The following is a 26,721-nucleotide window of genomic DNA, read 5'->3' on the forward strand; positions in this document are numbered from 1 at the left end:
TGTAAAATCGAGACAATTTTCAACAAATCAGTAATTGGAAAATATTTTGTCGTGGAGTTAATTTAGCATGACAACGACATACATAGGCAAAACTTTGAAAATATAAGGTACACCGGGGCTTGTTGAAACACGGGGTAAGTGGAAACAGAAGCCATAACTTTTACTCAGTATTTTCCACGTATTGGAAATTATTTTTTGACGAAAGCCATTGGTATAGTTTAGATCACTGGCGTTAAAGAAACCCCAATGTCCAAGTTTTTTTCACCAATCAACCATTTTCCGGGAAATTACGAAAAATCGAATAATACAGAAATCAAAAATTATCCAAAACCTGTATGTGTGTTTTTTATCGAAGCAGTGTTTGCCAAATGATCCACTCATTGAAAAAATCGCTTTCGTTCGTTCAAATATGATTTTTCAGGAAACATTTCCCCCAGCGGTATTCTATTGTTGTTATGTGCTGCAAATCACGACACAAAAGAGAACGAGACAACTCTGCATCGGTTCGCACTTCATGATACACCGACACGCAAGCAGAACCATCATATACGCTTTCGGGGCAGAAAGCTTATTTTCTTCTTTGCCTCTAACATATGCATACCGACCTCTCCATGCATCATGAAACAGCAGGATCGTACGGACAACGCAAAGCGAAAGATTCATATTCAGCTAATGTAGCAGATCCTGATTTTTAAGTCTCAGAGAGTGCAAACTATATGATTATTTAGCTCGATAGAGGCTAAGGGAAGGGTAGTCAGATTATATTTGCCATTTTTAACGCCTCTATCCCTTGAAATGTGTATATTCATATAGACCGCATAGTTTTACTAGCAACACCGCTCTCTTTCCCCATTTGTTGCTCTCCGCAAATGGTGACCGAATGATGACGTAATTTTTCTTGTATCATTTATTGCTTTGCACTTGCCTGTGCAGTGGGTTTCGCTATAGTAGAGCGGGACGATATATGCGGTTCAAACTTGTATGCAGGTTTCGAAAATGGTATGCGATGTTTGATACTGATCGGATATGCAATCAACAGTCTTCGTTCCTCTCTCAGTTTAATCACTAAATATTACACAAGTGATTACTGACATTCATACAAGTATCTGAATGATCCTCTCATATTTGGTTATATCTCGCTTAACTTTTGAAAAGGTCCTATGTAACAAAAGTAAACAAATCGAGTTAATGAATGCACGCTATTAGTTTTCAATCATTGAATGCATTACAAAAACAATCGTTCATGTATCTACCTTCTTCATCTTTTTATCGCCGATACAAAAAATATCCAATGTGCAGATTCGTATTTTAAGCACTCGGCTGTTACTTCGGACGCCACTTTCCTCCGACGCTCGGAACGTCCGAAGTAGCAAAGCAGTCAAAACAACACGATGTCGTACTTCGGTCGTTTTGAGTTTTTGTTTCTTACGGGCGTTGTTAGCGATTTCAGTGTAATTCAACGAGTGATAATAACAATAATCTGTCTTTAGAACGAAATGCTGATATTTGGATTGCTGTTTAGTAGTTAGTTTCAGATTCTCATCGTGCAACGTAGTATGTCCAATGTGCAAACGCGGCAGTCAAAACGTCCAATGTTACATTTTTCATTCCTAGGCTTCAAATTTAAGCTCAGAGTGAGAGTTTACTTGCATGACACATTGTGTATCATTCGATTTTGATCGAAATCCAAACACTGTATCGAAGTGATACTGTAGAAAAGTTTACATATTTTCGTATTTTATTAGTTTTTTTATTAGGATATGCTGAACTAAATTTGATTTTGTTCTCTTTATACTACTCTTATACTACTCTACTCTATATCTTGGCGTTTTGGTTGTTTGACACAACAACCAAAACGCCAAGAATGACAAAGCATACACAGTATTCTACCAATTCCCAAAGTATCGCATCGCAGTTGGTTTTGACAGTCGTGCGAATAACAAACATAAGGAGAGCTTTCGCATTTTTATCTTTGTTGGAGATTGCCAACAGATTCACGGATCAGAATTTTCCAAAATAATAATAATCACGCTGCAAAACCGGCGACGGAGGTTTTATATTCAGGCGATATATTATAATTTTTTTGTAAATAACAGAGAATTAGTTTACAGTTCTAGTTCTAGAAAGCTTTCAAGAGGCCAATTGCATTTTATAAATTTACGTTTAGTCCTTCTATATGTGCAATCTATTCGTGTCTATCAATCGTATAAAAAAACGAGTAGTTCAATTGTGCGATCTATGTTCTAACAACCGTACATTCTATAGTATCTCTCCAAGCATCCGAAGATGGAGAGTATCTTTTGTAGCTATCTAGGTTAAGTAAGGTTAACATTAGTTGTAAGTCTTAGATTTAAATTAGAAATTATTATAAATTTTAATTCACCGTACTCGAATTCATGTAATTTAGCTTTCCAAAAAAATTTCCGTTACCATATGATATGATTCAACGATTTTAATTTTAATTTTAATCTTAACTGGGGAGGTTCACTTGTCCTGGCTTGTGCCTTTGTTTTTTATGAACAATTCTCTTTTTTCCCAGTGCAATTATATAGGGTTGGGGAAAAAGAAATCGAAATTTGACACTTTATTTAACATACTTAAAATTATCCAATTTAAGTCAAATATGCGCCGTTTTGTTCGCAAACTTGTAGCCATTCAGAAGGCAACTTCATTATCCCCCCTTATAAAACCACCACTCCTTATTTGCTAGTAAAACTATGCATAGACAGCCAATTTTCGCAAGCCTCTTTTGAGGCCAACTTAGTATCACCAAGAGCGTTTTGCATGGACCGGAAGAGATGATAATCACTTGGAGCCAGGTCCGGACTACACGGTGGGTGCAATAGGACATCCCATCCGAGCTCCCGTAGCTTCTGGCGGGTCATCAAAAATGTGTGAGGCCGAGCGTTGTTCTGATGGAAAACAACACCATTCCTATTGATCATTTCTGGCCGCTTCTGGTCAATCGCCTGCTTCAAACGGTCAAGCTGCTCACAGTAGAGAACCGAGGTGAGGGTCTGCCCATAGTTGAGCAGCTCATAGTGGATGATTCCCTTCCAATCCCACCAAACACACTACAAAACCTTCCTGGCCGTCAATCCGGGCTTGGCGATGGTTTGGGCCGGCTCACCGCGCTTCGACCGCGAGACGACTTTTTTCGCTTTAGGTTGTCGTACGTGATCCACTTTTCATCACCAGTCATCATCTTCTTCAAAAATGGGTCGAGTTGGTTCCGTTTCAGCAGTGCATCGCAGGCGTTGATTCGGTCTAAAAGATTTTTTTTTTGTGTCAACTCGTGTGGCACCCATACATTTTATGTGTGGCACCCATAGTTTTATGGTCTATATCCAGTTCCTGGCCAATCGAGCGAGTGCTCACATGCCGGTCTACTTGGATGATTTCAACGATTTTATCGGTTTCCACGACGATTGGCCTACCAGTACGGGGTGTATCTTCGACAGCCACTACACCAGAACGAAATCGATCAAACCAACACTGTGCTGTGCGAATCATTACAGTATCGGGTCCATAAACTACACGATTTTTTTCGGCCGCCTTCGTGGCAGTTTTACCTCGCAGGTAGTAAAAACGTTAAATATGGCGAATTTCTTGCTTGGTGAACTCCATCTTTGACGCGCTATAACTTTAGACTGAAAAGGACAATCACAACACTGTCAAAACGACACTTGTAGCACAGATTGTAGTCTTTAAATAGCCTTATAGTATGACCCGATGCAATAAGTACAACACAAGATATGTTTAAGTGTTGCCATATATTGACAATATACGACATTTCTTTTTCCCCAACCCAATATATTGTTTATGACACTGCACTATGGTCCAGGAGGTGCATTTAAGTGAAAATTAGCATCTAGAGCTCGACAGTGATTCTCTAGACAAAAACTGTCTTCGACAAAGTTGTTACATATAATAGAGCGCTCATTTTTGTGTTATCAAAAATAGGGTTACCAAAATTGTCGATGAAATGAAAAATGTAACTTTCTTATCTTTATAGATAGATGTAAACATAGTTCGACAATATTGTAGCCCTGGTTATTTTAAGTAACTTTGTGGAACAATATTTCTTTCTATCTCTTCAAATAACCGATATAGCGCTTTTTCTCTAGGTTGAGTTAGGGTTACCATGAAAAAAAAGGTTTTTTTGCTCTAACTTTTATATGTAAAATTCTACATCAAAACTGTCTTCGAATGACTTTTAGAGCTTTCCAATCCACACATTTTACGGTGCATAACTTGTATGTATCTTAATTCTAATCAAAGTTATTGATGGTTTTTCCCCGAAAACACGACCTTTTCATTTGCTTGTCGTTCTTTTTGGGGCAAACATAAAAAAAAAATTATTGATGGCATTTTAAAGAGCACATTTGACTCTACATAAGGTGAAACTTTCAAAAGAGTGTTATTTTTTGTATTTGAGTAAATTAAATTTGAAATTATGAGTTTTTGCATACATATGAACAAGTTGCAATTTTTAAATGCATATAGTAAGCGTAGACTTTAAAGCAGCATCACTTCGGTTCAGTCTTATAGCCACTCAACATGGAGGTTCAAAGAATGTCTTCGTTGATTTCCTATTTTAATGGACGAAATATAGAAGACGTTATACAATTACTACGAGAAAAATTTCTGACTATTTTCTTTTTATACAATAAAATATATTTATTGTATAAAAAGAAAAGCGGGGACCGACAAATTGTCAAATGCTTCCTGAATGGAAACCGTATAAAGAACAACTCGGGGCTCGACGTGTTATTTTTTAGTAATGTATTGACATATTTTACTGGCGATGAGTTGATTGATGACATTATTTTACCAAACTTTTGTTGTTCCTATTGTTTTATTCAAATTTATTTTTATAATCTTCCGTATATACATATTAACCTATTTTAGTTGTTATAATGGAAATTAAATTCATAGTAATGATTAAAAATCATACAAATAAAAAACTACAAAATCAAATGCTTAGCATTTTCTGGAATCAGAAGATCGGAATACTATGGTGTTTACCTATTACTAAGAGATAATACTGGATCCGACGTTAAGAGGAGCCTCTTGAAGACGTCCTCCATGTTTACTTCTCTGTTGAACTTCCTGGCGTGTCGCTCTCTAAACTGGCGGATGCTTTTATTACGGGATTCAGCAGCTTCTTCGGAAAACATACCGATTGGAAGTAGCGCATGTTTGATTAATGCTGCACCGTGCACGAGTAGTTTGTGTACTGTCGGAGAGAGGGCGTACCATCCGTATAAATTATTGTAGAGTATACGAGTTTCCTCTACATACGCTTGATAAGCATTTACATCGATTTGCGCCTTACAATTGATTAATGTCAAAATTACATAAAATTTCTCCAATAACTTCTTATCCAACCCCGTAATTTCCGCAACCGCTTCTCTATTCTCGAAAAATCGACGAGCAACGTTGTCGCAATTCGAGTTTCCTCCTCCTGGGCGTGGTTCATTTATATATAATCCCAACTGCTCCTTCAATTCTTTGCAAACGGTTTCTTCTCGTTCTTTGACAATTTGATTTGTTTTGGACACTTTCCAAGCTGGCTCCTCCATGGTCAAACGGGAAGAAATCTTAATAAACATTTCCATAGTTCGAATAATTGCGTGAAGCGGTGAAATTCCATACTGGTATTTTTCTGGATCGTCTGTATTTGCTACAGTTAGCTGCAAGTTGAGTTTTTTACCGGATCTCCTGCAAAAATAACATTTTGTCGAATGTGTCTTTGTCAAGGCATTGACAACTTTGTTGTCAACCATTGTGAAGCACATTTTCGTTGTAATAGACACTTTGCCAATTTCAGTTGGAAGCAGTTCTTCAATTTCCGCATTAATTTTTGAAACTACTTCCTTTGTGAGTTCATCAGTCTCCTTAGCGAAAATTAACGTTTTCGGTCGGCACAGCGAAACCGACGAAGGGTAATCATTGTTCCAAACGATTGTTTCGAAACCATTTGATGCTTTTGTCAATCGAAATTTAACGTTTTCGGTCGGTACAGCGAAACCGACGAAGGGTAATCATTGTTCCAAACGATTGTTTCGAAACCATTTGATGCTTTTGTCAATCGCAAAGGGACTATTGATACAGCAAATATATGCGAGTCTTGATACTCCCGAAGGTAACCATCATCATCTTCATCCAGGAAAACTTGATGATACCTAACAGCAAAAGTGTTATCATGTGAGTTTTTTTATTTTTAAAATTATATGCATTGAAAATAAAGAATATAAAAAAGTGTTCTGATATTCTATATTAAATTTTATTAGCAATAAAAAACGAAACTAAACTAAACTCAAAAAAATAGCAAAAACATATTTTGTTCATAATTTTCGCATAGTTTGAGTTATTTTAGGTAGGATTTGTTACTTGTTGCAGCCCTATCAATTACCTTCAATTCGACGAAGAAAAATTTTCAATCAGTCATACTGCTCAAAAGATATATATTTTTTTGAAAATAAAAAATGACGATTTTATTCACTCTAATTAAGGAAAAGGTACTCTAAGGGCCAAAACAATACACGGGTCTAATAAAGAGCTATTCAATAAAAAAGATCTACTTTAGAATATTGACTGTACTAAATTACAACTGAATTGATTAAGAGACATATACAATTACATATATAACCGAAACAAACCTGCTGTGATTTGAGCGTCCATCACAACCCCACTTAACAATTAGACTCAGTTTTTCGATAATTGTTTTGGTATCGTATCTCAAATACTCGAGAATACGTTGAATAGTATGGTCGATCAAACTCTGTAAAGCAACGCTAGCATGTGACGTTTTTATACATATGCCTGAAGAAATTGAAAAGAATTGTATTATGTTTAACTATGTCCAAATCATACCAACTTGACGGATAACACAGCTTTTTAGCTTTCACAATCGAATTATATTCAGGGTATACATCTAGCCCCTGTCGTTTTGTCGTCATTCGCACGTTCAAGTATTGTGATTTGCTGAAATCATTCCGGCAAATAAATCCAATTGCTTCTTCTGAGGTGAGAGCTGTTCTATGCGAGCTTCTTTTAGAACGTCTATTTTTCTTATTAGGCGTTTTCACCAAATTTTCTACAATCATAGCCGAATGACGGGACCAACCAACCCTGATACTGGAAGCTGTTGCGAAGCCCAGTTCTTCAGCAGAAAATTTTTCTGTAATCTCTCGAACACGGTTACGCTTCATCCTTTGGCTCAGCTCAGAGAAATATTTCCTTTCTTGCCTTCTAACAGTATTAGAAAAGGTATTTTTTGAGAAAACCAAGACTTCTTCGAGCCACGTGGCATTTTGCCGTTCAAATCGAGAGCGTGTACGAGCACATTTCGACCACCGTGTTGAGAACTTTAACTTCTCAAATTTCAGGCACTTTCTGGCACTCAAAACACAGATATCTTGGCATTTTTCTCGTAATAAATGTATAACGTCTTCTATATTTCGTCCACCGAAAAAAAAATCAACAATGTGTCTTCTCTGAACCTCCATGGCGAGTGGCTATAAGACTGAATCGAAGTGATGCTGCTTTAAAGTCTACGCTTACTATATGCATTTAAAAATTGCAACTTGTTCATATGTATGCAAAAACTCATAATTTCAAATTTAATTTACTCAAATACAAAAAATAACACTCTTTTGAAAGTTTCACCTTATGTAGAGTCAAATGTGCTCTTTAAAATGCCATCAATATTTTTTTTTTATGTTTGCCCCAAAAAGAACGACAAGCAAATGAAAAGGTCGTGTTTTCGGGGAAAAAACATCAATTACTTTGATTAGAATTAAGATACATACAAGTTATGCACCGTAAAATGCGTGGATTGGAAAGCTCTAAAAGTCATTCGAAGACAGTTTTGATGTAGAATTTTACATATAAAAGTTAGAGCAAAAAAACCTTTTTTTTCATGGTAACCCTAACTCAACCTAGAGAAAAAGCGCTATATCGGTTATTTGAAGAGATAGAAAGAAATATTGTTCCACAAAGTTACTTAAAATAACCAGGGCTACAATATTGTCGAACTATGTTTACATCTATCTATAAAGATAAGAAAGTTACATTTTTCATTTCATCGACAATTTTGGTCACCCTATTTTGATAACATAAAAATGAGCGCTCTATTATATGTAACAACTTTGTCGAAGACAGTTTTTGTCTAGAGAATCACTGTCGAGCTCTAGATGCTAATTTCCACTTAAATGCACCTCCTGGACCATAGTGCACTGGTATACATGGGATGATTGTACTGGTCGAAAATGGGCTGTTATGCGTTGGTCGAAAGCGGACTACAGTAGTGGCGCGTTGGCGTAATCTCGCCAACAATCTTCATTACACCCATACCTCGCTTTACGGCTTAGATACGTTCCACGAAACTTGGCCGCAAAGCGAAAAGCCGTATAAGGAAACAATTTTTCTAATACAAATTCATACAAATTCAATCGGATCGGTTCTAAATACGGAAAATATGTAACATGGTTTATCATTCAAAATACATATTATCTTTTCATTTTATTTGTACATAAAATAATAACAGACTCCAAAAATCAACAATAATCTAAAAACAAAAATGAAACAACTTCATGTTCCATGAATTATGTATAAATGTCGACATCGAACAAATTTTTTTGCCGTTATAGCGAAACATTTTAGGCCGTAAATCTAAAACGTGCCTTAATTGAAAAAGACCGTCATGGCGAAATGCCGTATAAAGAGCGGCCGTATAGCGAGGTATGGATGTACTTAGACAAGTAAATCAAGCAATGCCATGTTAGATATTCATCGAAAACTTATTACATTGGATGTGAACCTTTTGATTCCCGCGCTCGCAATCCTTCATGCTTACTACTCACACTATCTCTCTCTCCCACTCTCTGTTGTTGTTAGTATTCTCTCAATGTTTACGATCGCGCTTTTGTACACGATTTTTTTTTGCCCTTTTATTTGTAGGCAGATTTTGAACTATTATTTTGATCTAATATACATCATTTTGTTCGGTCATCTAGTCATCCTCAGTACCGCACCAGCTGGCGAGTAGGCATCAATCTTTCCTAATGCCGATAGCACATACAACGATTTTTCTCAATGAATGAAAGAATGGGAAACGCGAAACATTGCATCGCATACCCCACCCCTGTTTGATTCTCCTGCCAACCAGTATGCAACTGCCCCGCTGCGAAGAGATCAGTAAGTGGTTAACACCATCAACCGGAAGGAGATAGAAACCCGAAAAAATTAGAGTAATCAAATTCAACATCAGCAAACAGGTAGAAAAGCAACAATATCATTTATTAATTTTTTTTATTGACGTTGACGTCTTTCAGGACGGTGCCAAATCAGAAAACAGGTCACGTTTTTATGAAATAAAGTTAACGTTAATAACTATTTTTACTGTGAATGAATTCTTATGATTTATTTGCATGCCAATCGAATCGGAAACTCTCTAAGATTGATATGCTATGCATTACAATTTGCTAATCTCTCAAGGGTTTAAATTCATGAAAACTAGAAGAACTTTCTTTTTTCCCAGTCATTTGTTCTGCCGATTTGTGTGCTAACCCTAGCCGTATTTGGAATGCTTATAACTCGAACATCGGAGAGATGTTTGCATTAATTAATAGGAAATATTTCTACGTATCTATCACAATTAATGCAATGTTATTTTTCATGAAATGAACAATTGAATAACTGTAAAATGTCAAGCGTTATCTAAACGCCCTAACTACCAAGTTTTGATTTACGGTTTCCCCAACACAGACTTCAAAATCGATGTACCTATGGAAATCCGCTTTGCAAATATACATGAAAGTCGGGAGTATTTTTATTCCCACCTAGCTGTGTTTCCGTAACACGGACTTCAAAATCAATGTGCCTGGGGAAATCCGTTTTGTCAAAACATGCAAGTCGGGGGTATTTTTTTCCCGCTGAGCTGAGTATTTTTTTGTGTTGAGTACTCGCTTATCGTTGTGCAGACCGGAATATGTTTCCCTAAAATGTTCTTTTAAACTGAGAAGCCTAGGAAAATCGTCATTTCAGAAACTAAAGGTGAATGAACTTTCGCGGTTCGAGAACTACGTAAACATGAGATGTGCAATAATTTCAGAGGGAAACGTAAAATACAATGATCGTTTGACAATTCTTCCGTTCACATATTTCGGAAGTCCTAGGCATCATATCAAACGTAAAAGGACGTTCATCAAATTTATTTGTAACGAAGAACATAATCTGTTACCAAAATTTCTATGCATTCTAAAATAATACTCGAAGTGGTAAACAAGTGGATTAAATAATATAATTGTGTAGTTCTACGTCGAAAATATGCGATCGTGTCCCAGTTACAACCCCTTAATATTTTTTTTATATTTCACCATCTTTGTCCTAGACATACAGACTGAATAATGGTTAAAAAAAACTATACAATCATCACCTTATGACAGCAACAAACGAATTTCAATTTTCCTGTCATAACCTGAACAAAAATACAACGCTTGTGTTTATGCTTCGGTCCTGTCATAGCGTGTTTATTCCACCGTTTACCCAGCATTTTGAGATTTGACCAACACACACAGGAGCAGAGCCTTACTATTTCACTTCAATTGAGACATAGTCACTCAATAATGGGTCTAGTACCTTTCAATTTGCTGCAAATTAAAGCAGGCAGAAAATGATGCTTCTTTCTCTTCACACTCGATAAAGGGAATACCACTTCACATATGGACAGCCGCGTTTCACGTTCATTTGTTTCTTTCGTCATACTGAAGCGAAGCTATCGCATCATCAAATAACAATTTGCAGTTTGGAGAAATGAAATCGAATGAAACTTTCAATTGATAGCAACAATCGTCTTTCCACATGTAAAACTGAAACTGACATATATCCCATTCAAAAGACTATGAATATAGCTCATTCGAACAGTTTCAATATTCTGTAACTTGATTTTTATTTTGTTGCTTTTTTTTTGCTTTCAAATTCAAAAGGAACGGCAGCAGAAGAATCGATGTTTCAGTGTGACCGGAGAATACTAAAACTCTAAAATGACGCTGGCTTAAGAGAAAGGAATAAGTAAACAATCATTTTCATCTTTCAGTTTCGAAATTGTCAAGCCCAAATTGTCATCAGAAGGTTGATTTTGTTCGGTTGAGGCAGCGCATCTATTTTTATTTCGTCTGATGAAGAATGCTCCTGTGTTTTTGCATCACACGCACATATTGTTGTTGTTTTCATGCGTTGCAAAAGGTAGATCGAAGTGGCTAAGAAATGTGAAATAATAGTACTGGTGGAAAAAATGGTTCTAGGAATAAATCGAAGCAGCTGCAACAGAAACAACTGCAACAAAATGGACCGCTCAGAAAAAGTGTAGTAGGATAGAAATATTGTGGTGTGGGAAAAACATCATGGGTAGAAGAGGTTATGTTATACCGCGCGAGTAAGTATTGATTATGATTCTGTTATGATTTTGTGCCGGGCAAACGTATGCAATCCGACGCTCGGTCGGACATTGCTAAAGGATTGTATCCTATGTTTCAAACTAACCGGGCAATCAGTGGAACACAGGTTTGCGTGCGAGAAGCCGTCGCTTTCGACGGCGGGTCGGCGATGGACTCGGATCGTGCATCTTGGCGACTTAGGCCGCCTCGATTCTTTATTCTCGTTGAATGGGGACTTCGCCCCCATTACATTGACCCCCAGAGTAAATAGGAAATAGATATTACGCTTTTTTCTGTGAGGCATTAATATCCATCAGTGGATTTCTAGTACGATTTATTCCGGTCACGGAAAAAAATATCATCGGCGAGACGCCCAAGTGGCCTTTATCAAGGTTGATAGTTAGAGTTTGGCATTAGTTTTGCAAGAGAGCTTTAATAAACGAACCCAAGATCGATAGAGCTTCAGAATGTCAATGATAATTTATCTTTCTGGTAAATTACTTCACCCATCAGCTTTGCAAATCTCGATAAATGCCACCATGGTACACCCAAAGTTAATTTTTAGCACATTTTCTGGCATCCTTCTGAGCTGAAAGATAACATAAAATGTTCTACTCCCCAATACATGTATATCATTTGTATAATATATATGCTAGAGCCAATATGAGGGAGCGAAACAGGAGACACATTTGAATGAAAGCTTTTCGTATAGTTTGTCAAATACACGGCCCAGACAGAGAAAGATATATTCATTTTATGATGAGGTGTAATATTATCACGCTCCTTTATAATAGCGCTGGCAGCTATATGGATAGCGTGGTCGTGTAAAGTAACTTCGCATTCCAGCCGGCCTTGGTTCGATCCCCATTGACGTCGTATGGACTATTTTTTTCTTGGACGCAAATGAAAAGAGAAAAGAAAACAGAAAGAGATGTCTGCTCGCATACATACAAATCATTTTTAAGCTTCAAAATAGCTCATTTTTTGCGCATTTGACTCTCATGACCAGGAAATGGCATCATTTCTGCCAAAGATGGCATGTTTTCTGCCAACGCTAGTTTGGGTGTAGCTATATGATTTATTTTTGATTTTTGTAACAAAAATGGTCACTTGAAATGTCAAGCCAACTATGCGAGACCGCTATGCTATGCGATAGTAAATACGTTTTTACATTCTAAAAATAATCGACCAAATCAGGCGTATAGATTATGAAATAAATGTATCGTAGGAGTGATAAACGAACTTCGAGAAAAATGCTTTTGTATTTTTTAGAACTAATTAGATATACTACAGGTCGGACTTGATTATTTACAGACTCGATGTTATTGATTCGATTATATACAATTTTGGACTCAATTATATACAGTTTGAGAAAACATTTTTTTATGTTTCAAATATGGCTTATTTCACGAAAATATATTACCTTTCAACATTTAGGTGAAATTTAGGTAGCTTTTATATGTACAGTGGGGTCAAAACCGTGATTATTGAAGATTTTTTATGAATTTTCATCACCAGGAATTGTTTATATCGATATTGCAGCAAAATTAAGTTAGATAAAAGTTGAGTATCAGAGAACAAATTGTAGAGCGATTAGAAAATTTTAATTTAATTGATAGAAACATTCAAATTTAATATGAATTTTTAGGATAAAATTAATAATAACACATTAAAAATTACTAACTTTGAAGTTTTTCACTTCCAAAATGTTATTTAAATCCTCTAATTTATATGTTTCACAGCGGTATCCTGTACTAAATTTTCTCATATTTCTAGTGGAAGCAACATAATCGTCTTATGTAGCGCATTTTCAAATGTAGTGCCAGTTCGAGGCAACAGAGTCCGAAACAAACAAGAAATTCTATAACTCTGTCATTGTTGAAATGCGAACATATGCGAAGAAGGATTTTTTTCCTCGAATATGATGCTCTAAAACCTCAAAAAACAAAAAATATATGTATAAAAACCGATTTAAAAAAAAAATATTTTTTTTATATCAACAGTTTATTTTATTAGGCTCATTTAGCAATTCAGCTGTAACAGAGCCGAATTCATGCGTGTACATTTTTTATTAAGATAACTTTTTGTTGAATATTACACTGTTACCATTGTTGCCGCAAGTCTACCGATCTACTACATCCACGATGAATCTGGTCACCCGGTATCTGAAAGCGACGCTTCAACGGAAACGTTACCCGCTGTCAGGGAGAATGATCGTGACGCAGACTCGATCGATCTGTCAATCGACTAGATCCGGCTGAATTGAACGATCGACCACATTGATCCTGGCGTTTAAGTGAAGCGGAGTGAATTTATTTAATTAATTTATTACTACCTAAAAGTTATTTTTTTTACCGTATGAATTTATTTAATTGCCTAGTATAGTGTAATTCATTAACCTACAATTTATTTTTCTAGATCCCACTTCCGTGGCGATAATTAAATATTCTATGTAGTGCGGTTTCTAACCCCCAAAATTGAATTAATGCACTAAATTGTAAGATGCCTAATATACCTAAATTTGTTATTGAAACCTAATTATATCTACTTTCTGCAGCTTTGAAGCAGATAAATACATGCTATCAAACATTAGTGAACGGGGTTTTACTTCCGCCAACAATTCTTCAAAGAATTTAAGCCAAATGATGCCGGATGATACTCCACCCACTCCGGGAGTTGTTAAATGCGTGGCCTGCGATGAGAAGGGATCCGGCAACTTTGTCCAGTGCGACAAATGCAAATCCTGGTGGCATTTCGAATGCGCAGGCGTCGATGCTTCGGTGAGCGACCGGGAGTGGAAGTGTACGCAGTGCGAAACCGTTCCTAGCGAATCGGGTAAAAGCAGCAAATCCAGCCGAAGCAAATCCTCTGTCGCTGACGATATGAAACGGTTGAAGCGACAGCAGGAGATTGAGCGGAAGCAGGTCGAGCTGGATATGAAGAGGAGGTTCCTGCAACAGGAGCAGGAATTGCTGAACAAGGCAAAAGTAGCTGACGGAACCAGAAGCCAGAACTCCCGGATTAGTCAACGAGGACGCGATCATCGTGTGCAACAGTGGTTGAACAAGACCCCTAATGGTGATGAAGAAGGCGCGGTAGGTGGAGAACCATTACCAGCTGCCTCGCACACCAAAACCAGCGGTCAACAACTACCCCCCGGCACCGGCGATCAGCAGACAGACCCAAAGACGACGAAGTCCGGGACCCAATTGCAAACCCGCGAAACACGCGATGAAGTGACCGAATTGCGAGCGCAGCTGGCGCTCTGTATGCAGCGAATGGACCAGGTTATTAGCCAGCAGTCGGCGAACCAGGTACCACAACAGCCCCCGATGAGTGTGCCCATGTCTACAGGTGCCATTCCTAAAACATATCCTAACCATGAACAGTTAAGTAGACATCAAGCACCTCCACCCGCTGGAAATAAAGGCAGATCCAGCTTGTTTGACAGGATAAGTCCTCCCACAACCAAACAATACAATCGCTTCTCATCTTTGTGTGAACCACCCAGAAACTCGCTCCCAAGCTTCTACGACTGGCCCCCTATGGGAAACAATCCTCCTCCAAACCCTCAACCTTTCCCCCCAAGGCACTCTCAAGCTTCCGCAATAGCCTCGCAACCAGGTCCAACATCGCAACAACTCGTAGCTCGGCAGTCTCTGGCTAGGGATTTGCCAACATTCACCGGGGATCCAGCAGAATGGCCGATATTCATCTCCAGCTACAACTACACAACCGAAGCGTGTGGCTATACGGATGGCGAAAATATGGTCAGGCTGCAGCGTTGCCTGAAAGGCAGTGCGCTCGAAAGCGTAAGAAGTCGGCTCGTGATACCCCGTACGGTCCCGCAGGTCATCGAGACACTGCAAATGCGATATGGACGTCCGGAAATCCTCATAAATGCTTTGCTCCAGAAAGTTCGGTCAATTCCAGCCCCGAGATCGGACCGGCTTGAGGGACTCATCGATTACGGGACTGCGATTCAAGCACTGTGCGACCACATCGTAGCAGCGAACGAGCTGACTCACCTGTCGAACCCTACACTGCTCCAAGAACTAGTAGCCAAGCTTCCGGCCGACCAGAAGATGATGTAGGCAGGGTACAGACGTGGCGTTGGCAACGTAGACCTGACAACGTTCTGTGCTTACATGCAGCAAGTGGTCGAGGATGCCACGAGCGTGCATTCGTTTGAGTCAGACGTAAGAAGGACGCAAGGAAGGGAGCAGGGAAAGGACAAAGTGAAGCAGAAAGGTTACGTCCATCAACATGCGTTTGGAACTTCCGGCTTATCCGAAGCAGCTGAGCAAAAGCCGGCCGACAAGTTTCAATGCGCAAACTGCAGCAAGCAAGGACATCGCATTAAGGACTGCGGAGAGTTTAGGACTCTCAGCATCGATAATCGTTGGCGAAGAATTCGTTCGTTGGGTGTCTGCCAAAACTGCCTTTTCAGGCATGGCCGACGTTCCTGCCGAACTGTTACACGTTGCGGTATCAACGGATGCCAGTACCGACATCATCCACTTCTGCACTCTTCGCCCAGGCCATCGGATTCAGATGCTGTCACACAGGTAGCTGACAACCACACTCATCGTCTGCAGAGTTCGAGTGTTCTCTTCAGGATTGTTCCGGTTACTCCCTACGGGAACAACGGCCAGGTGAATACCTTCGCCTTTCTTGATGAAGGATCTTCTCTAACGCTGGTCGAAGGAAAATTGGTGAAGGAGTTAGGAATATCCGGCAGCCCACAGCCGCTCTGTCTGCGATGGACGGCGAACACCTCTCGGACCGAGAAATCTTCAATGAGTGTGTCCATATCCATCTCCGGAGAAGGCAAGGGAAGGAAGCACCATATCGTTGGAGCGCGAACGGTTGAGAGCTTGAATCTACCAACGCAAAGCTTCAATTTGGAGGAGGCAGTGAAACGCTTCGCATATTTGAAGTACTTGCCTCTGCAGAGTTACCAGAATGCTACGCCTAGGATTCTGATTGGATTGGACCATCTGTCGTTGGCCCTGCCGTTGAAGATCAGGGAAGGAGATGGATCCGGTCCCGTCGCAGCCAAAACCAGGCTTGGCTGGTGCGTTTACGGTCAGCAGCAACAGCAACAGAGCGCCTACAGTTTCCACATATGTGGATGCACGCATAATGAAGAGCTCCACGAAACGTTGAAGCAGTTTTTCACTGTAGAAGAAGTCGGAACAGTCGGCCCTTCCCTTTCGACGTCGGATCAGCGAGCCCAGCAGCTACTGGAGCAAACAACCAAGCGAGTCGGAGACCATTTCGAGACCGGGCTGTTGTGGGACAACGACTACATCGAGCTTCCAGACAGCTATCCCATGGCGTTGAGCCGAATGAAGTGTTTGGAGCGTCGTATGGAGCGGGATCTAACTCTCAAGGAGAAAGTACACCAGAAGATACGGGAGTACGTGTCCAAGGATTACGCGCATGTAGCGACGGACGAAGAACTGGAGACCGCCGACCCCAGGCGAGTCTGGTATTTGCCGATAGGAGCAGTTACGAATCCACGGAAACCCGACAAGATCCGCATCATCTGGGACGCAGCCGCGTTGGTAGATGGAACATCTTTAAACAGCCATCTACTGAAGGGTCCGGATCAACTGACGGCGCTGCCTGCCGTTTTGTTCAAATTCCGGCAATTCGGGATAGCGGTGAACGCTGACGTGCAAGAGATGTTTCATCAGCTTCGGATGGCGGCGCGAGATAAACAGTCGTTACGCTTCCTGTTCCGGTTCGACCCAACGCAGCCTCCCATAATCTACGTTATGGACGTAGCCACGTTCGGAGCGACCTGCTCACCGGCCTCGGCACAGTTCGTGAAGAACTTGAATGCCAAGGAACATGCCCAGCAATACCCTCAGGCTGCGCAGCGGATAGTCGACAACCACTACGTCGATGACTATCTCGACAGCTTCGGGGATGAAAAGGAAGCGAAGAAGATTGCAGCAGAGGTGCGTACCATCCATCTCCAGGGTGGCTTCGTCTTAAGGAATTGGAACTCGAACAGCAAAGCAATACTAGAGTCTCTAGGGGAACCTGGGACCAACGAAGGCAAGAACATCAACCTGGTCGACAAGCAGCACACTGAGAGGGTTCTCGGAATGCTATGGATGCCAGCGACTGACGAACTTTGCTTCTCGACACACATGAGCGAGGAGATACGCGCACTTATCGAGAGCGGTACTCGTCCAACGAAACGAGAGGTGTTGCGCTGTGTGATGACACTATTCGACCCATTGGGACTGCTAGCAACGTTCCTGATTCACGGCAAAGTACTCATCCAGGAGTTGTGGCGCACCGGAATCAACTGGGACGAGCAAATCCAGGACACTGAGTTGAATCGCTGGCGAGAGTGGGTACAGATGATCCAGTTCATTTCAACAATTCGCATTCCGAGATGCTACTTCGAAGAAGCGACGAATTCCACCTACGAAAACGCACAGCTACATGCGTTCGTCGACGCAAGTCCAGCGGCGTATTGCTGCGTTGTATATCTACGCGTGATGAACTCCGCTGGTTCCGGAGTGTGTGTATTGGTTGCAGCGAAGACGAAAGTGGCACCGTTAAAGCCCATGTCCATACCCAGGCTCGAACTGCAGGGTTGTGCACTCGGAGCGCGGATGCTGATGTTCGTCCAGGAAAACCATACAATTCCCATCACGAAACGCTACTTGTGGACGGACAACACTACGGCGCTTTCCTGGATCCGGGCGGATCCACGCAACTATCGACCGTTCGTTGCCCACAGAGTAGTTGAGATTCTGGAGACTACCAATGCGAAGGAGTGGAGATACGTGCCTTCAGCATCCAACCCGGCCGATGAAGGGACCAAGTGGGGAAAAGGCCCATATTTTAGTACTGATAGCCACTGGTTCTCGGGACCAGAGTTCCTGCAACAGCCAGAAGACGCATGGCCGATTTCACCAGCGATGCCCAGCGTCGAGACGGAGGAGATACGAGCTTCTGTCCTGTTCCACCTCGCGTACGAGCCAGTTATCCAGTTCGAAAGGTTCTCCAAATGGGAGAGATTACATTGCACCGTTGCCTACGTGCTGCGCTTTGTCAACAATATCAGCAGAGAGCGTAGCAAAATGTCCGGTGAATTTCAACAGGAGGAGTTCCAGGCAGCGGAAGCGGTGATCATGCAGCAGGTGCAGTGGCAATCGTTTCCGGATGAGATGGTGATCCTCACGAAAAATAAATCGGTGGCGCGAGGTGACATGCAGCCGATTCCGAAAAGCAGCTACTTGTTCAAACTTGTTCCAAGTCTGGACGAAAATGGAGTCATGCGGCAGACAGGACGTATTGGGGCATCCAAGCAAGCATCCTACAATCTGCGATACCCGGTGATCCTTCCCAAGAGAAGTGAAATAACTTCGCTCGTGGTAGATCTGTTCCACCGGAAGTACAAACACGCGAATTCGGAGACCGTCGTCAACGAGATTCGCCAGCAGTTTGAAATTCCTAGTCTGCGAACACTGGTTCGAAGACGCAGGCGTGATTGTTGGTTCTGCAAACTTCGCCAAGCTCGACCGCACATCCCTCCGATGGGTCCACTACATGCAAGTCGTCTCGAAGCCTTCAGCCGGCCGTTCAGCTTCAGTGGATTGGACTATTTCGGACCGGTGTTGGTGAAGCAAGGAAGAGCCAGCGTGAAGAGGTGGGTCGCCCTCTTCACCTGCCTCACGGTACGCGCGGTCCACCTTGAGGTCGTGAATAGCCTGACGACTTCATCCTGCATTTCCGCTGTCAGAAGGTTCATCGGCCGTCGAGGGGCACCCGTTGAGATGTTTAGCGACAACGGGACTAACTTCCACGGCGCCGAACGACTACTTCGTCAACAAATCGCTACGGGGCTCTCCGAAACCTTCACCAGTTCGCAGTGTAAATGGAGCTTCATTCCGCCTGGAGCCCCACACATGGGCGGCGCCTGGGAAAGGATGGTTCAGTCAGTGAAGGCTGCAATGGGGGATGCTTACGGGGATGGGAAGCTTGATGAGGAAGGACTTGGGACTTTAGTTGTGGAGGCAGAGAGTATGGTTAACTCTAGGCCTCTGACGTACTTGCCGTTAGACTCGGATGAAACGGAAGCTCTGACACCGAACCATTTTCTGCTCGGGAGTTCAAGTGGGGCAAAGGTACCGGGTAAAGGCATACGACATCAGCAGCGAAAGCTCCAAGAACTATGGGTGGACATCCAGGACCAGCTGGACATCTTCTGGAAACGGTGGCTAAAAGAATACCTGCCGGTTATTCGCCGTCAGCCGAAGTGGTTTGAAGAAGCGGCGAAGGAGATCACGGAAGGCGATTTGGTTCTCATCACCAATGAAGGAAAGCGTAGCGAGTGGATCAGAGGACGTGTAGAGCGAGCGGTTCGAGGATCGGATGGGCGTGTACGACAGGCGATCATGCGGACTGCCGGAGGACTCGTGCACAGACCGGTAACGAAGATAGCCTTGCTGGACGTCAAAAAGGACCGATGGCAAGAAGCACCCGGCGGAGGATGTTGCCGCAAGTCTACCGATCTACTACATCCACGATGAATCTGGTCACCCGGTATCAGAAAGCGACGCTTCAACGGAAACGTTACCCGCTGTCAGGGAGAATGATCGTGACGCAGACTCGATCGATCTGTCAATCGACTAGATCCGGCTGAATTGAACGATCGACCACATTGATCCTGGCGTTTAAGTGAAGCGGAGTGAATTTATTTAATTAATTTATTACTACCTAAAAGTTATTTTTCTAGATCCCACTTCCGTGGCGATAATTAAATATTCTATGTAGTGCGGTTTCTAACCCCCAAAATTGAATTAATGCACTAAATTGTAAGATGCCTAATATACCTAAATTTGTTATTGAAACCTAATTATATCTACTTTCTGCAGCTTTGAAGCAGATAAATACATGCTATCAAACATTAGTGAACGGGGTTTTACTTCCGCCAACAACCATTTTGAGGCGTAAGAGTCGATATCTATCGACTATAGATAAAAACAAATGTTTATCTATCGATAAACATTTGTTTTTATCTATAACACAGTAGCCGTTTAAGCGCAAGAGAATTCCTATTCTATCGATGCACAACACATGTCGCCTTTTTTCGGCGAAAGAATATTGCTATTGTTCAAATGTTCACAGTTGGGCTGTTCACAGCGGGACTGTTGATATGAGGCTTTCTTTGTTGCGTTATAAATAGTGCCAATACCGTTGCAGGAGACCGAAAATGTGAGCGGTAAGGGACTGGGATTACCGACACATGATGATTGTTGCGTGGACATAGTTGCTAGAATAACACACTAAGATGGTCAGTTGAGGGGCCCTGAGTTATGAGCTCATGATCGTTCGCTTAGTAGCGGACACGCAACCAATTAGGCTACGAAGGCCCCAAAAATTTTTTCTCTTTGTGGTCATTTGACTGCTGTCAGCCATTACAGCAAGAAACCATGCTAATCTTATATTTTACTTAACCAAGTATCAGTTTATGCATTTTCTGAACGAAGTTTGATGTCTAGTGAACCTGTTCACGAATCAATACGGTGTCCTATGAGTAATAGATAACAAAGTAGTCACCCACACAAGACAACGCACAGTGCGTTGAATGCATTGAAATGTGGGACAAAAATCATAACAGCAGAATTTAGTCATTGTAATACTTTGGTGTGATGGAATAGATTGTTCATAGGTATCAGAACTACTGTTTGCATAAATGTCTCATGTTATTTGAATAATCGCATGAGTGTCCCAAGCGACGAAATCTTTGTATACCAAAAGTGAAAAGTTCTGATCATTTCGGATACGCAGAAATCATTATTTGAGTAACTACTGGTTCAAATTATGTTGAAGTAGTTGTTTTTAAAGAGCAGAATAAATGTTTGGATAAGTGTCTTAAGTCATCTGAATAATCTATTGTAAAAAATCTTCGTTTGTTGAAAGTGAAAAGGGCTGATCTTTTCGGATAAACATTGCTGGCATTAATTACACTTCCATTGCATCAACAGCAAAAGTGTCTCATATTCAACGGATAATATAAATAAAATTATGTATTGATTATACTTCATATGATTTACTCTTGGAGACTGTTTCGAAAGATTTCACACGGACGTATTATAAAATATATTACATTGTTAAGTTAATACATAGTTCACAACAAAAAAATGTTTATTTTTCATAATATTGCCTGTACGGTATCCGCCATTGGTATCCAATTTGGTATCCGTATTGGTATCCGCCATTGCTTTTTCAAGAAAAACAGGAAGTGGGTTATATCTATGGTATAACCGCAAGGGTGACGTAGGACTATCGTTGATTTAGAGATCATTTGTATGAAGTTGAATCTGAATTCATTCTGAATGAATGAATATTTGGGGGACTTCGAAAACGAGAGCGTTACGTTGGAGGCACAAGGTTTTATGCATCCAATATTGGATACGGAAATATCCTACTGATGGGGAAGAATAATCTTCAGAAGCTATCCTGTTGATTGCGATTGATTGAAAAATCACAAAACCTAATGTATTTGGTCACAGTGTTACATGGATAGAAAACATTCAAATAAACTCTTTCACATGAATGTATTTTGAAAATTCCCAAAGGAACTGGCAGATTATTTTCAGTAACGATTAGATATTTCCACATTTTCCTCGATACTGGAAGCCCACCAGTGGTTAATGCCAACTCGATAACCACCTGTTAATAGCACTTGATTGAAACATATTTGGTCACAGTGTTACATGGATAGAAAACATTCAATTAAACTCTTTCACATGAATATATTTTGAAAATTCCCAAAGGAACTGGCAGATTATTTTCCAGCAATGATTAGATCTTTCCGGAACTTTCTCGATGCTGAATGGCATCCTAACGGAAAGAGTTCTGCGCGTGTATGTGTCGATCCATCGCCGTCCACCTCCTCCAGCACGTTAGGCAACGATGTTGTCTTGTCGATGTCCTCACAAAAAATGAATGTGTCTCACCACCAGAATATCGCTTAAGTATGCTTTTTGTGTGTGATTGAATCGAGAGAAGGTGTGGTTTACGATGGCAATTTGGAAGGCAAACTAGAGGGGAATGAACTCTCTGAGCTCGGAACTTTCGGCGACTGAGCAATAATCGATTGCGGGCGCATACAATATTGGATACGGAAATATCCTACTGATGGGGAAGAATAATCTTCTGAAGCTATCCTGTTAATTGCGATTGATTGAAAAACCACAAAACCAAATGTATTTGGTCACAGTGTTACATGGATAGAAAACATTCAATTAAACTCTTTCACATGAATATATTTTGAAAATTCCCAAAGGAACTGGCAGATTATTTTCAGTAACGATTAGATATTTCCACATTTTCCTCGATACTGGAAGCCCACCAGTGGTTAATTCCAACTCGATAACCACCTGTTAATAGCCGCGCGTGTATGTGTGTGTAGCGATGTCTTCCCAGGGAACCGTTTAAGGCATCACTCTCCTCCTGATAGATTCCCTTCTGGCCTAGGGTGCACAAACAGGCTCTTGGTGACACCGTTCATCCGCGCTTTCATGATAAATAAAGAGCTTCACCGCAACAGCGACAACATGCTCCAATCGCTGTTCAATTAGAACTGAGTGGATTTCCGAGCGCCGCTCGCTTATATACCGATTGGTGATTTCAATAGCCTGTTTTGAAAGCAATTTTAAGACTATTGAAACAAGTTTTTGGATCAAAAAGTAACAAGTATATAACGCGTAGACATTTTATCTTTCGAATGAAGTGTTTATCATACCATTTCGTTCAGTTGTTTAGGAGCTATTAACGCTCAAAATCTCGGTCTCCGGCGTAACGCTTTCGTTTTCGAAACTTTGATTTTACACCCCGGTATAGAAATGAAAGACGTAGTCCTACGTCAAAAATAATCCCGACCAGTATGACACCCATGTTTCTCAAGACTTAAATTGAAATTTTATTAAGTGGAACATAATCTCATGAAAAACATTTTATACACATAATGTGTGATTACAATTTCGCTTTGTTTCTAGCGATTTCTCGCAGCTTCCGTCTCAAAATCTTTCCGCTCGCAGTTTTCGGTATCTCTTCAATGAATCGTACTCCACCATGCAACCATTTCTGTTCCGACACTTGTCTTTCAACTAAACTTACAATTTCCTGTTCTGCTACCCGTTCTCCATCCGTAGGTACAACAAAAGCAACAGCCAATTCTCCCACCCGTTCGTCCGGCATCCCAACTACGGCAGCGTCTTTTACTTTTGGATGTGACAGTATAATAGCTTCCAGCTCTGCTGGGGGCACTTGGTAGGCTTTATACTTAATCAACTCCTTTAACCGATCGACGATGTAAAAATCCCTCTCATCATCGTAGTACCCAATATCACCCGTGTGCAGCCAGCCGTCTCCATCGATAGCTTCTTCATTCCCAATGTACCCTTTCATGATCAGCGTTCCTTTGAAGCACAACTCTCCGCTTTGGAACGGCCCCAAGGGACGCCCGCTTTCTGTATCGACCACTTTGACCCACTGACCGGCCCGAATACGTCCCACGCTGCCGGGTTTGTTCTCTGCGTCCATCTGAACGAGAACGGCCAGAGTAGTTTCACTCATTCCGTAAGCCTGACGAATCGAGGGAACCTTCAACCGAGATCGAACCAAATCTTCTACCTCTCGGCTTAAGGGAGCCGCACCGCAGATGATCGTCTTCACTGAAGAAACGTCGAATTGATTCACAATAGGACTCTTGGCTAGTAGTACTGCGATAGGTGGCACTATATTCAGCATGTTCGGGCGATAGTGCTGTATACATCTGAGGTAGTTCGCTGGAGAAAACTTTGGCAAAAAAACCAATCGCGTACCATTGATCAACCAATTGATCATCGACACTCCTCCTGCGACATGAAACCATGGAATAACGTCAACAAACACCGACTCGGTTTGATTGGTACTTGTAAGGAATTCTCTGAAATATAAAATTTTGAAATTTGATTCCTCCACAGACCTTAATGTACGTCTTACTCTGTGATAGGAAAAGTGGATATCAAATTCTGCTGCGTTATCTGAACTGCCTTCGGTAAACCAGTAGTACCGGAAGACATGACTATCAGGGCTATTTGTTCCCCGGTGTTCACCGCAACCGGTACAAAACTGTGCTGCTGAAGTTTGCGATCGGAGTTTTCCAAACATTTGTGCCAGGTATATTTACTATCCCCATTTTCGAAATGCACAAATTTCACTGGTCGGCGAATTTTCATGCAAGCCTTCTGCGCGACCAAATTAGCTTGCGCCGATACGAAGACAACTTTTGGTTTTGCCACTTTTATTGCATGCTCAAGCTCACCTAGGAAAAAAAAACAAGCCATCTGTTATCTTTGCGCACGACTGGCACCGATGATTACCTACGTTGTGTATAAACAGGGTTAAATAACGCCACACTTGCTCCCAAATAAAACGCAGCGAATATCGTGACCGGGTACTCGAAACGATTCTCACTTAACAGAGCAACAACATCATTTCGTTGGATCCCCAGTTCGCTCAGGAATCCCGCTATTGCCAACGATTGGTCCAAAATTGCACCGTACGTCAGCTGCAGGTGATTGACCCCATTGATAAGGGCCAACTTGTCGGATTCCTTCGCTAGCTGTCGGATAATGAGTTCTCCCAGGGAGCTGCAGCCTCGATTACAATCCGACGGCAGGGGACCACCGTAGATTATGTTGGGGTCTTCCATTCTGGAGACGATCTAACCGCACTGTTCAATAGTATTATTTGCAACGAACTGATTCAGCGGCGCCTGCACAATGAGAGCTTGCTGATAAGACGGTGTGGAGTATTTTTTTTTCAACGAATGAGATAAACTGGTTTGCGTTCTCCACTATGGGCTTGTCTGTGTTATGTTGTTCCCTTGAACGTAACCATTTTTTTCGCACCCTAGCAGGAACGTAAATTTTCAATCATTGTTTGCAGACCCTGTAAATACTTCGAACATTTTCAGACAAGTATTCGAACAATCAGACAACAGATAAATGCATCGTCATCCTTATACTCCAGATGAGAAACCGGAGAGATATCAGAATGATACGATCTGTCAGTAAAAGTAAACATGTCAAAACCTCCAAACTCCTCAGTTTTTTTTGTTTACAAAAATAATTGTTACTTATGATGGAAACGACCTAAAATCACAATTTTCATTATCATATGACCAATTTAAATAACGACTGAGTTTTTGAATAGGCGAATTCAAAATCATTGACCATTCTTTCATAGAATTGTAACTCAAAATCCAGATGTCTGATTATGATGTTCGACAAAGCTATGGATGATTAATGAAACATTTAACAAAAATAATAATAATAAACTTGACCTGTTTTCTGATTTAGCTAAATATTTAACTGCAAGACGTAGACCTACGACAAAAAAAATCAAATGTCCGATTTTAAATAACTGCTACCCCTATTCCCCATTTCAATGCTCCCACTTTTCATCAACTCAATCGTACGGATAATTAAAAAATTTAGACTGTCAGTCGCAAAACTATTGACGAACAAAAACAAATGTCAATAACCAGCTCCAAACTCCAGCTACAATCCGGCTAAAATCGGATCACGAGTTATTTTCTTCTGATTCCCCGCTACCCAAAAACATCGTTACACTCAATCGAACTCTATAGCCTTCATCCAATTCATTACCCGTTGAAAAACAAAACCGACAGATTGGAAACAGAATCGTACAATCCAATTGATTTATCCGGAACGCGATGGCATTGATTAAATCGAAATGAGAATTGGGGCACTGGGATTCCCCCGGACAAGGCTTTTCACTTTGCGGAAAACACCACCTACTGGGTACGAACTTCATAGGCAGAAGGCATAATTACAAAAGTTTTTCTTTTCCTTTTCGCTTGACTCTCTCGCGCACTGTCTCTCGATTCCATCCTAATGTTAACAACAGAAACCCAAAAGGCGGTGGGCTTTGGGGAAGACCCGATCCGAAAGCATCAGCCCTATTAAAGTTGCCAAATTCTTATTTCTGTTGTGTCTTTTTCCCGATATGTATCTCACGTGCTGTTGAACCATAGGAAGGAAAAGAAGAACATCTCACGCCTACCGGGTCGGGACCGAACAAAAAGATTAATTTAACCATCTACCAAAGTGCTTGGGTTCGGTTAGCTTCAATCGACAGATAAGAAGTGTAGTTTTGCTTGCATTCGACAGCTTCATTTAGGGTGAATTGTTTCGGGAACGCCGCACCTGGGGCGCTTACTATAGCTATA

The 26,721-nt window shown here is 41.1% G+C and overlaps 2 protein-coding genes and 1 long non-coding RNA gene across 3 annotated transcripts; 2 read left to right on the plus strand and 1 right to left on the minus strand.

Annotated features, from left to right (window-relative positions):
• Nucleotides 1–13,707: 13,707 nt before the first annotated feature.
• Nucleotides 13,708–14,064, plus strand: LOC129763496 (uncharacterized). Its single transcript, XR_008740946.1, has 3 exons — nucleotides 13,708–13,800; nucleotides 13,863–13,941; nucleotides 14,002–14,064. It is a non-coding gene; the product is annotated as an uncharacterized LOC129763496 (long non-coding RNA).
• A 1,528-nt stretch (nucleotides 14,065–15,592) lies between these two features.
• On the plus strand, nucleotides 15,593–20,005 carry LOC129761103 (uncharacterized). The gene has a single exon (XM_055758806.1). The coding sequence runs from the start codon at nucleotides 15,593–15,595 to the stop codon at nucleotides 20,003–20,005; it is 4,413 nt and encodes a 1,470-aa protein (XP_055614781.1).
• A 3,313-nt stretch (nucleotides 20,006–23,318) lies between these two features.
• LOC129776390 (uncharacterized) lies at nucleotides 23,319–25,245 on the minus strand. The gene is made up of 3 exons (XM_055782015.1): nucleotides 24,852–25,245; nucleotides 24,468–24,789; nucleotides 23,319–24,411 (listed from the first exon to the last, which is right to left on the minus strand). The coding sequence occupies exons 1-3, from the start codon at nucleotides 25,177–25,179 to the stop codon at nucleotides 23,457–23,459; spliced, it is 1,605 nt and encodes a 534-aa protein (XP_055637990.1). The 5' UTR covers nucleotides 25,180–25,245; the 3' UTR covers nucleotides 23,319–23,456.
• Between the last annotated feature and the right edge of the window lie 1,476 nt (nucleotides 25,246–26,721).

Source organism: Toxorhynchites rutilus, chromosome 1 (genome assembly GCF_029784135.1).
Source record: "Toxorhynchites rutilus septentrionalis strain SRP chromosome 1, ASM2978413v1, whole genome shotgun sequence".
Taxonomy (NCBI): Eukaryota; Metazoa; Arthropoda; class Insecta; order Diptera; family Culicidae; genus Toxorhynchites; species Toxorhynchites rutilus.